The sequence below is a fragment of the Lineus longissimus genome, chromosome 14 (genome assembly GCF_910592395.1).
Source record: "Lineus longissimus chromosome 14, tnLinLong1.2, whole genome shotgun sequence".
NCBI classification, from domain to species: Eukaryota; Metazoa; Nemertea; class Pilidiophora; order Heteronemertea; family Lineidae; genus Lineus; species Lineus longissimus.
In genome coordinates, this window is record NC_088321.1 from 15,210,163 (window position 1) to 15,222,879 (window position 12,717).

At 39.0% G+C, this 12,717-nt stretch overlaps 1 protein-coding gene across 14 annotated transcripts in view; it reads left to right on the plus strand.

Annotated features, from left to right (window-relative positions):
- Nucleotides 1–12,458, plus strand: part of LOC135498546 (neogenin-like) — a 139,836-nt gene extending 127,378 nt beyond the window's left edge. For 8 of the 14 annotated variants that reach the window (XM_064788809.1, XM_064788814.1, XM_064788812.1 and 5 more), the window contains 5 exons: nt 924–1,097; nt 2,284–2,349; nt 4,182–4,391; nt 8,785–8,942; nt 9,230–12,458. In XM_064788809.1, coding sequence (XP_064644879.1) covers nt 924–1,097; nt 2,284–2,349; nt 4,182–4,391; nt 8,785–8,942; nt 9,230–9,328 — 707 coding nt within the window. In that variant the 3' untranslated portion in view covers nt 9,329–12,458. Of the gene's footprint in view, nt 1–923; nt 1,098–2,283; nt 2,350–4,181; nt 4,392–6,599; nt 6,659–8,784; nt 8,943–9,229 lie in introns of those variants that run through there. The other 6 variants (XM_064788818.1, XM_064788819.1, XM_064788817.1 and 3 more) reach the window with 6 other exon arrangements.
- Nucleotides 12,459–12,717: the final 259 nt, after the last annotated feature.

Below are 12,717 nucleotides of genomic sequence, written 5' to 3' on the forward strand. Positions count from 1 at the left end.
TTCAGCTGTAATTTGTAGATATATTTGAGGACACTGGCACCAGCTAGACTTAGATTGGTTCCTGGTTGTCCCACTAGAGGGCCAATTTGATTATCAGTATTGCCAAATAACTAAAGGATATTGCATTATATTATATTATCAGAAAAGTTTGGCGATAGGTGATTGATATGATGTGATGGCAGGTGGCGTCCAGAAACTCAACAGTTCCACGTGACATCTGTCGAATTTCCACAAGATGTCACACGTGACGTGGCTCTGTCACTTTATTTACGCTGTCAGCTATGACGTCACACATATCATCTTTATCAATGGTCTGATTTTTTCTCATGTGGGACAATCAGAAATCAATCCTCATCCAGAATAAGGACTAAACTGCATGAATCATTCATTGATAATTTTTCGTTCAGTTTTGCAAGAATTAACCAACGTTCATTAGTCACCAAATTCATTTCGCTTCTTAACATAACAGCCTGTGGATTTATTGGGACCCCATCCATGATTGAGTGACCCTCCTTGGGGACCCCATGCCCCATTTAATAACATGTGAAGACTAATTTGATAACCTGGTGATTACCTTTATTGCATAAGTGAAATCAGTCAGCTAAATGAAAAATCCTGACTAACTGTTTTAAATGTTGGTCAGCTGAGTCTCATGCGCCACAACAAAATGTTGGTCAGCTGAGTCTCATGTGCCACAACAAAATGTTGGTCAGCTGAGTCTCATGTGCCACAACAAAATGTTGATCAGCTGAGTCTCATGTGCCACAACAAAATGTTGATCAGCTGAGCGACAGGCTTTTGCACCTCTTGTTCTTTCATCAAAATTCATGGTGAAAGTATAAAAAATTCCTGCAAAACTGAACATATATTAAAAAAAGATAATGTGTGACAGTGTTCTCAAAATTGGACTTGTTTTCTTCTAGCGATCGCAACTGCTACTGCAATACCTAACGGTCATATTATAGACTCTGGCGGGTCGCTGTTATCATCAACGACCATGCCGGTACGACCCATGTATCCTCGTACCCAATACAGCGCACAGTACAACAATCCTCCCCCACGTGTTCACGCAGGAGACATCTCGCAGCCAAGCTCAGGTAAACACCCCTTAGGTTTTGAATGGTTCTGTCCATTTTGATTGAGATCTGCTGTTGGGCATTGCCCATTTTAGTTGAAAAGGGAGGTATTGATTTCAACAACACCTATCACCCCTGAAATTTTGAATAGGTCTTGTCCATTGTACATAAAATGTCAAGTGAAGCATGGCCCATTTTTGCCTGCAAGGGTGGGGTATGGAAATGTGAAGATTTTGTATAAATGATTGCTCCCCTCATCCAAGTTATTAACCCTTACTAGCTGGAATACCAGTGTTTGTTTGTATTTGTCAAGTACCCACTCCCCCCCCCCTCAAAAAAGATTCAAGGGCTGTAGATTGCTTGGAATGCTGAATGAAAATAACACTTTCATTTCAATTTGAAAATATTTACAAAATTAACTTCGAAAAAGTTACCTTTAATGACAAATGTTTTCGTTGAATTCAAAAGTGAAAAATTGTGGGATTCCAAAAATGTTATTTCGGTTTTCTTTATTTGTTCATCCTTATTTCTTTGCCTGGAAATAATCAAATTTATCAAAGGATCACTTCATAAAAGCTGATAATCATGGTAGAGATGGCTTTGGCCTCATTTTGATGCATATCCTAGTGAAAATCAGCGCCACCTTTTGGGATCTTGATACCCTTTTGTACATAGGGTTACGGAGCGTAGGATTTAGCCCCAAGTAGAATGTTATGTTGCTTATAGGTTCTGTTTGGGCTTGCCCGCCGTTTGTTTACGTTCGTTCCACTAATAGACCAGATTGGAAGGTGTCGTCTGCTCACTAAAGATTTGAAATATTTTCATTGATGTTGTCCATCACTGCAAGGAAATCCAAGAAAAAAGTGTTTTTGGTAGTTTTTCTTTGGGTATTCATCGAGTTTTGTACAGTTCTTTACAAAATATTGACAATTGTTAGCTGTAAAAAAGTGTAGTTGGGTGTATTGTTGTTGTGATCAAAGGGAATAGAAAGCAAAAGGTAGTTAAACATGATTTACATATGATTTTGAGAGTGACATTTCATACTTGTGCTCACGACCCCTAGTGACATAGTTGGGAACCAATTTTATGCGCAATGGACAATTTGACACAAAACATGACGACACCTTCCAAACCAAAGTCGGCTCATTAATTTCCAGCTTCTTTTACGTTGCTAAGTTCGTTTTCGATTTTGTTTTTCCCCCAAAAGATGAATGCTGCACATTCGATCGCCGAAGCCTCCAGCGTCATATGAGTCGAGACAGTCTAAGATCAGGTGCCGCCCTTGTTTATTTACAAACGCCTTATCGTCTGCTGCGGCCATTGGTGTGTTTACCCTCTAACCTAAAGATTGTGTTTGCAAAGTTTTATTTGATGTTGCCAAGAATTGATAAAGAAAGAATTTGGAACTTCAGAAATTTAAAAAGTCATGTTCTTTTCCAAAGGGGCGGACAATCTTTGTTACCAACCTAAAACAGAAAGGTTAATACTGCTTGGCTTGATGCCTTCCCATCTTTCTTACAAATTAACAGCCAACTCGACTCAAAATGCGGCCAAAACTTTGGTCAGAAGGACAGAGGGTACTAACGCGAATGGCCGGAGCAGTTATATATTGAAATGTGCTTGTCTGTTTAGTAGAAATCTTATTTCTTTGTTCACGGTCACTTGACCACTACCGTATGGCTTCACCAGGAACATTCGTCACAACAAAAAACATTTCTCCAAAAACTCTTTCAAATTTGACATTTGCATTGACTACTGTAGACTTTTCACCTTTAAAGTCGAGATAATGTGAAATTGTGAACTTTTGCTATCAAATGACCTTGGAGTATTTGAAGGTCATTTGGTATTTGACCTTGACATCAAAATACAGTTGGTTCTCTATTCTAACATTTTAATGGCTAATTTGTGACAGTGTCTCCACCTTGTGTCACCATATGGTAGCTGATGTTTTGGAATGTTTAGTAGATGCAATTGACAGTCCATCACTATGTTGTTAGCTTCTGTGGAATGCATTTTAGCGATCTTCACACTTTTGATAATCTGCAATTGAAACTTTTGCCAAATTATACCCCACGCTCTATTTTAGGCTAGCACATTTCATTATGACCTTGACCCAATAAGCATACTAACCTTGACCTTTTGCTGCTAGCCGATGCCACTGTCTCGAAAATGACCTTGACTAAGGTCAGTTGTTATATTTGACTGACACAAGGTCATGCGGTCAGACAGTTTTAAAAACTGATCATGTCAGATGTAGACATGTTCTGAGGTTTTGATCATTGAAAATTTGAAGGTCACATTATGTACGACCTTCACCTTTCAAGGTCAGATATTTTTGTTTATCACAGTGTTGCACTCGCCTTTAATGAGGGTTTAGGGAATTTCTTTTTCAGCTGAGGTGTTCTGTTGGTTGTGACTGTGGTTTTCATGTTATCAGGTTTAACAATTTATAAGTTCAAGGTTCACCAAATAACCTTTGATATCTGAAGGTCATTTGATATTTGACCTTGACCTGTTGAGTATTGTGGAGAAACATAATAATGAGCACATAGTTATTGTATAACATAATCAGACATATATACCCATGATTTCCTTTTATCCAAGCACCTGACAAAATATTTAAACCTCTACACATGTGGTAATGTTTAGGTGTATCTTCACACAGAGGAAAAATTGTCACAGCCAGTCATGTATTTTGTTACGCTGACTATGACAATTTGACCCAGTTTTTGGGAAGTGTTCATTTTGTCTGTCCTCGTCTTGTCTTTGTTTGATTCTCACCTCAATATGGCTGGAGTGTTACCGTAGCAACCACAAGCCCTTGGCAACCATTGGTTTCACCATAGCAACCAGTGCTTGTAACATGACAACTGTTGTTCTGTCTAGTCACCTGACGCAATCGTAGTTGGGTGTGTAAAGACAAAGCTATCACAATAGCAACCTTGTGTTGTTACCTAGCAACATTAGTGTAACCACGGCAACCGAAAAAATAAGAAACAAACTGCAACATTTTTAACTGAAATTTTTCATTAACTAAACAAGTCAATCATATAATGACAGAAAATTTATAAACAATTTCATTTTTTGAATTTTTCCCCAAAATAGGCCCCGTTTCGCCCGAATCGCCGTGCCCTTACAACCAACAAGCACCAATTCCGTATGATCAGCTGACGAACCATTCTGGATCCAACTCTTCGACTCCTACGGAGTCGACGAAAAGTCTACCACACCGGCCTGGGCACCCGTTAAAATCGTTCTCGGTCCCCGGGCCGCCCAACGGTAGCGCCCCTGGTACTCCAACACCCAAACATATAGGTATGAAAACAATTTCAGTCACTCAACTGACTAAATTTTGGTTTTGATCTTGGATGATTTTTTGCTCTTGAATGTTGCCTTTTGTTTTTGCAGTTGATTTATGATAAGAATGAGTGAAGTAAAAAGTAAACGGAGGATCTTTGTAACAGTTTTATGAAATCGAATTTGTGAAATAAAGAATTGGTTATGAATCAACTGATTGAACAGAAGGCTTAACTCAACTAGACCGCACACGCATGAGCATGATACTAAAATCTATCATGTACATACAAATTCTTACTTCATCTGTCTGTGACTACTTATCTACATGAGAACTAAAACCTGCATGTGAGCAAGGTCTGCAAAAACAGTGACAGATCCAGAAATTGTGGAAATGGGGTGCAACCCCATCCAGAGAGAACTGACGGAGGGAGGGAGAAAAAGACCTGGTACATCAGGACGACAACACTGTGAAGGGCTGATAATACCAGTTGTCAGGAAAGCAACATGTGTCATGGGGATGAAAAAAACTTTCTATAAGGCTGGACAATACCTGTTGCAGAGAGTTGTCCATGATTGCGGCATATCTCTTGTGAGGTAGACCTGGAGGAGACCTGTTTTCAGGACAGTCGAAGCCGTTTTCAGGACAGACATTGTCAGGACATACTGCACATGTTGTCAGGACAGAGAGCAGCTGTTGTCAGGACAGAGAGCAGCTGTTGTCAGGACAGAGAGCACCTGTTGTCAGGACAGACAGCACCTGTCAGGACAGACATCAACTCTTGTCAGGACTGACAGCACCTGTTGTCGGGACAGACAGCCCCTATAGTCGGGGCAGATAGCACCCGTTGTCAGGATAGACAACCCCTGTTGTCAGGACAGGCAGCACATGTTGTCAAGACTTCTACCAGCTGTTGCCAACCAACATGCTGAACCTCAAGACCCATCAAAATTCACCCCAGCACATCAAGAGCAAAAATCATCCATCAGAATAACATATCAACTTAATCCAGATTTCTAGTGTTGTATGCATGCATGTCCTATCGAGCGCTGCCTTAGATTCCAACTTCCACTTCCTCCGAGTCCTTCTTCCACACCAACCCTTCCGGTCCTGTTTATATTACAACTCATTGCTCCTTCACTTTGTCTACTGTTGTGTTTCGAAGACGGGTTTCGATGTTTGTTGATAGGTGGCGCAATGCGTTTTAAGCGGTACGGTTGATGAAAGGCATTATTTCAGCCACAACATAACTTTTTGGCAAAAAAAGCAACCACAAAAAAAATTGCCAACAAATTGCTGACAGTTAGGCTACATAAACAGTATTCGGAACTTGGCATTGAGTTTTTCCATAAGTCAGTTGTCGTCGACTTCATTTGCCGAGGTGTTGGACCAAATTGTATATGTAATCATCGCGATTTTCCTTTGCGTAACTTGTTAAAGTCAAACATTCGAAACCAGTCTTCTGTTTTGCTGTCCTTTCAATAGAAACAATTCACATTTCAATCTTCACATCATGTAAAGTTACAACCTATAGAGTGACGGGAACTTTGCAAATTATAAAAATGCCATCATTTTTCAAAATCATATAAATATCGAAAATTCAATTGACCAAGGTCTTCGTGGTCTTTATTCTAGGCCAGAACTTACTTGAAGCCACAACTTCGCTTTAGCTCACAATCTTTGAGTTCTGCGTGAAAAACATGATGGCATTCGTAAATAATTTGTATGATTTTCGTTTCAAATATCGAGTATCACACCAGTCCAACAGTTTGCAATCACTATCACAAAACTATTGGGATTGTATAAGAGTTGCATCGTAAAGCCAGATATATCTGTTTTTGCCACTTCTAGGAAGTTCTTGCTTTTGACTAAAAACATTTCACAAAAAGTCTTATTGTTGGCCAAAATCCTCTGAAATTTTGAGGGCGGATCAGTCATTGTAAGAATTTGCTGGATATGGCGATGAAACTATTCATATATTGGTTGAATACTGTTCTGTTCATAAGTAATTCCTCGCAGCGCACAGCACTGCATTCCATAAACATATAGGCTGTGAATTTCAAATATTTCCCAGGCACATAGGTGGCTCCGTACTTCCAGCAAAATCTGATTGGGAAATAACACATTTAAAAGTGAAAATGAACACTATTTTTCTCACTGTGTGGTGCTATGGTCACTTGAAGAAAGGGGGATGTGTCGTATTAACTGACTTCATGTTTTCTTTGAAGGAGAAGCTGAGCAGGAATCTCTCCTACTCTTTGACCCGTACAGTAATCACATTTATGCCGTAAGCACTTTCACTATCGGCATACGCGCCTACGAGTTCAGCTTAAGGCTCCAGCGAACCAATTTCAAACAACCTCATCCCAAGGCTTCTGTACACCTGCTGCCTAGGTTGGTTCCAACCCCGTTACCTTATTTAGATTGGGACCCTAGTTCCAATGAGGATAGAGTACCTTACGTAAAGAATTTAGGGTTTTCCTTCTCCAGGGCAACACAGGGGAAGGGTTTCCGGTACCAACCTGGTTGCAGATGTACTTCCTTTGGCAGTTGTGAGTTACTCTTCACTAATACCAGTGACTGACATGCTCAAGAAGGGAAGGGAGTGAGGGGGGGTCACATAAACTATTTAATTTAGACATGTATAATCCTAGAATCGGGGGATAAGCACATTTAGTACTGGTTTTTTCCGAAAATGACACTCGGTGTATTTTTTCATGAATTGTCACCAAAAATGTAGGGAGTATGTACATACCAGAACAATTTTTGTATCGGAATAGAAAATTTTGACAGAAACATCTTGTTTTGGGTGTGTTATAGAATGAACTAAGTTTCAATTTGTGCATTAATTAACTAATCATTTTGTGTTCTGACCTTTTGTTTGTTTCTGAGGCGGATATTTGACTCAGCTGCATTATACTCAGTGTGTCTCCTTGGCTAAGTTAAGGAACTTTCTGTCCCTTTTATGTCCAGAAAAATTTTTTTTGCATTTTTTGGATCCTTTGGGTCTAGGTAGGAAATTAATAAGGCAGTAAATGGTGAAATCTTTGTGAGCATTTGTATCCGTGAATTTGGCAATTTTGGCAATTGGTGAACATTTCTCTGATCACAGTATGAAGAAATTCTCTCGAATTGCCAAAAAATGAGTATATTTTGCGGTTAACATTATTTTGTTTTGGCCGATTTGGTTCACTTATTGAACTGAGTACGCATTACTCATATTCCCAGCATTCCTCAGTGTCAAGCAATGTTGTACAGTGAATTAGCGTACGCTTTTAGAGTCGTAAACTCGATATCGAATGAAAGTAGTAAAGAATGTTGTCAAAGTGTTGATGCATAGATTGCGAGATTGTATAGGACCCAAATACCCATTTTGTGTTGTAAATTCAACTCAGTTATGGCAGAGTGAAATTTCTGGTCAAATTGTTGACCTCTCCAATGTGAAATCAGCCATTTCCAGTTTGGATTTCCAATATGGCAGCTATAGCAGCCATTTTGAATTGCAGCTATGGCAGCCATCTTGAATTTCCTTTTCTATAGATTTCCCCAAGAACCTTGTCTATTGTTATCCTGATCAAACTCGATGTTGTAATATAAATTTGTGCTCAGATTTCAATTGGTATGCTTCAACAAGTTTTGAAATTAAATACTAACTTATTGTTGTAATTTCCAAATTTAACAGAAAAATTTTTTTTTTTTTTTTAATCAGTAAATATTTTTGATATTTTCAAATTTCTTCAATTAAGAATTTTCATTTGAGGCATTTTTTAAAGAGAATTTTGTAAAAAGCAATTTTGAAAAATCAAAGGTCCTATTTGGATCATGCTTTTGATAACAATGATAAAAAATCGTGAGTCTGTTCCCATGGTGTTGAAAGTTCTGGTTTGCACCCGCACTTTGCACTCTGGTAGAAGCGTAGCCCTGCACCTCACAGCTTTTGAGAAGTTCGTCTCCCCTGACCCTAGATAGAATCCAGTGGTAATCCAGTGGTTCTCCTGTATTTCCAGTAAGGTTTCAATGTAAAGAGACCCAAGTTAGACTCCAGTAGGTCTTCCAGTGGTTACATGATGTGTTTCAAGTGAGGATCCGGTGTTTGGGGAAAAGTTGTGATGTGATTTGCCAAACACAGAATAAGCCTTTGTTGGTCGTACCAGGGAATGTGCAAAGAGGACAATGGAAAGAATGCCACAAGTTCATAAAGAACTGTTGTTCACAAGGCAAAAGTAATGGAGATACAGCCTAAAGAGGCCAACAGAGTGACAAAACTGGGCTAACATGGGATCTGGCAGTCAAAAATGCAACCACACAGACTTACACTGGACTCTCACTCTAGTCAAAAACATCCATGCCCTCAAAATAATCTGAAATTTATTCTTACCAAAGATTTCTGGAATGTCTCCTTCTCATTTTCAGTAAAACCGACACAAGCCACTAGTCCATATAAGAAGACAGTCCCGACCTCGTCAGGTCAATCTGGTCCCATGAAGTCACGATCACCTCTGCCCGTAATCTCTCCACGCGCACCCGATGCCGCGATAAAATCACATCATAAAAAAGGCGAGGATTTACCTGTGAGTATTTGTGGGTCTTCCATTATTGCCCCCCCCCTCCCCACCCCACACAGTGCTAGCTATTCAGTCTCCCCTGGCATAGACGCAAAGAAAATCGGCTTGAGTCTCATTTGAAGAAGAAAGCGATTGATGTACTGTATTTCCATTCAAATTGACCTCTTTTATCAGGACACCTCTCCATTAAGGATAACATTTGCAAGTCCATCGGTGTTCTTAATAGAGAGGTTCTACTGTCTTGAATATTTTGTCTGCTTTGGAAAATGAAATGTATACCTTGTCGATTTCAGCGATCATCGAGCACGGAGGAGTTATCAGCAGAGATGGCTAACTTGGAGGGAATCATGAAAGATCTGAACGCAATCACACAATCAGAATTCGAATGCTAGCCGCCGGAAAATGGACAGTTCACCTTTAAGCATTCGTTCAAGCGACAAAAACTCACCATTCTGCTTTAAGGATTCAACAGTCGTGTTCATTACAGTTCATTTCTTCATCGCGAATTCATCAAAAGTGCATTTTGGACAATCTTACGGGTGGTTGATCAATGGAACTTCACGACGCACCTCTTCTGGTTCCAGTTTTGACTAATGTTGGAAACATACTTAGGGTCCATTTGAAATCATATTCAACCCTACCACTGCAGTTTTAAACAGTCTTGATTCATCACCGGACTAAACAATCACATTTCAAAATGTGATTTTTCCTCTCCGTGTGTCATGGGAAGGTTTGGGTACTTAAATCAATGGCCATATTCATAAAGATGTTTAGTTTTACAAGTCACAATCGGTTGTCTTCAAAGTCACAACAATCGCTAAGAATGATGACGAACTTCGTTGGCGATACTGCGATACAATCTGGCTGATACTACAATACAATCTGAGCGATACTACTATACAGTCTGAGCGATACCACAATCTGAGCAATATTCAAAAGAATCATCGTGGAATATGTAACTTTGCTTTTGCGATCTTGCGCAACAAAAAATGCAAAAATGAGCGCCAATAACAAAATGTCTTCAAATACTCATGAAACTGTGCACAAATAACTTGGTGCCATTTGTACCATATTTCATTAGGTAAACATGGTGGCCAGCTGAAAACGGCACCGAACAATCACTGGTGCTATTAGCAGTGTCATTTGTGACCGTTTAGCAAATCAGGGATCAACTTCTGAAAAGTGTGCAAAATCTCGTCTTGAACTGTGCGCGTTGGATTCAATCGTCAAAAAAGTTCCATTTCTTGGATTGTTTGTGAGGTTGGTTGAACTGGATTCGAGGTTGGAATAGCGCAAAAGGACGTTTTGTAACCAAATGATGGAATGAGACATGAACTTGAAACAGGAGTCTCAGTGACCTTGGTACGAGGTTGCGACTTGGACTCTTGCATTTGTCGAGCCTCGTCCCAAGGTGTTCATAGTATGTGGGTCACAACCTCGACAGCAGGGGCAGGAGAACCCTGGGGACGAGATTACAGTGCATTTGTTATGCGCGATGTGCCAAACTTTATAGGTGTCTCCACCTATTGGACTACGTGGTTACTAGGACAATGCAATTGGTGCATGCTTGGCAGTATAAGCCAGCGTGTCGTGCGAACTTAAAAAGGGCGGTGTTCAGCGCCTCCTGTGGACAATACAAGAATCATCAAGCATTCATTGATTCATTTTCGTAAGAATTGTGTGTTTGTAAACAAGATTTTTGACGAATGCCTATTGTAAGGATATCCTAACCCTTGGAGGACTGAGACAGGGAAATTCAGAATTTGGCTTTTACTCAAAGATTACAAAGAGTAAAGTCCTTTTACTCATTAAACTAGACTGTAGTTGACAGCATTGAACAAGCAGGCTGGGTTTACATACGATTCACATGTGTGAAGGGGTTAACGATCTGAACGGAAGCTTTGCACCCATTGAGGACCAGTTTTGGTATTTTTATCGATAACATACTTTCATGTCTCAGTCCTTAGAGGGTTAAACGTATTTGTAAAGCTTTTTGGAGGTTTTGATATTGTGTATGTGATGTATTGCTATGGTGTATAGGCCTACGTCACCTGATTCTAGAATTGAAAACGGCATTTTATAATGTAAATTATCGTTCTTTTGTTGGTAGTACTAAATACCTACAGGTACCGGGTATCATGGTTGACCCATAATGGGATGGGGGAAAGTGCAACCGTAACACTTCGAAATCTGGCTAACATTTTAACAGAAACAGACGACTTCCGCAATCTTGAATCTGTGAAATTTTCGGGACATTTTCCCATTTTCAAACACAGACATAACAACCGTGAACATTTCAACTCAACTTGATTTTGGGAGCCAGCGCGGTATTTAGTCTATAGCGAATTTAAAATGAGCATTTTTCACCAAAATTTTCGCGAAAATTTCACAGTTGACAGTTTTCTTGCAGTGGATTTCAACTGGGAGGGGTTAACATGCGACCACTGTTTATAACACTGCTGACTAACAATAATTTACGCCTGATTATATAATTAAGAGATTGATAACTTGGGATAATTAGTTGAGTGTTTAACAAAGTAATAAATAATTGTGGTGCTTTTGAATTTTGCACTGTCAGCACATTTGGTGACCCTGTCTGCTTGAAATAGTTCACGAATATCCGAATTGTGAACTCATTAGGGTGAACAGGGTCACCATAATAACAAACTAACATGCATTGATACATGGATTGATGTGCACCCCTCCCTCTTTTGAGAAGAATGGGAACTACTGGATAGTTAGTTTCAATAACTGTTGAAACTTTGTTTTCAATTTTTCGTAAAATTTTGTGTTATTGATGCTGAAAAGATTAGTTAATATGACGTGATGTCGGGCTGCACAAAATGACTCTCGAGGTAATTATTTTACAATTTGGACACTTCAGTGAAATCCTGAAATCCATAGAATTTCTCAATACAGAGATTTCAGACCCGTTGTTAATCGTAATTATATATCTTGCTTCGTTCAAGATATTGCTGTATTAGTTGGTGCGTGCGAGTAGTTTTGTAATTTATTAAAAGAGGGCATGGTTGGTCAGACAGCATCGGACAGAATTTTTAAAAGTTATGGATATCTTACTGTCAAGAGGTTGGAGTTTGTCATGAAGTGTTGCACTTTGCTGTGAAGATGTAAATTTACTATGAATATCAGTAAATCTACTATGAATACTAGTAAATTTACCATGAATATCAGTAAATCTGCCCTGAATACTAGTAAATTTACTGTGAATACTAGTAAATTTACTGTGAATACTTGTAAATTTACTGGGAATACTAGTAAATTTAATGGGAATACTAGTAAATTTACTGGGAATATAAATTTACTATGAATACTAGTAAATTTGTTGTGAATACTAGTAAATTTACTGTGAATACTAGTAAATTTACTGTGAATACTAGTAAATTTACTGGGAATACTAGTAAATTTACTGGGAATATCTAAATTTACTATGAATACCAGTAAATATGTTGTGAAATCCCTGAACATTACTGGAAATCCTTTTGAATTGTCTGTGGGGGAGGGGGGGGGGGGGGGGTTCAAGCTATTATAAACAGTGCTGTCTCATCAACCATGCCTGATTGCTTGATATTCGCCATTGACATATCTTATGTAATATATTTATTACGAAAGTAAATGCTTTTGTAAATTTTATTCTGCGGTCGTAAGTTTTACAATAATTTACAAGTGACTTTTTGACGATGTGTTTGTAATATTTAAATTGTCGAAAAAATTGAACACCATATGCTGTAACATTTTCATCTAAGGATCACGATGTTTTAGT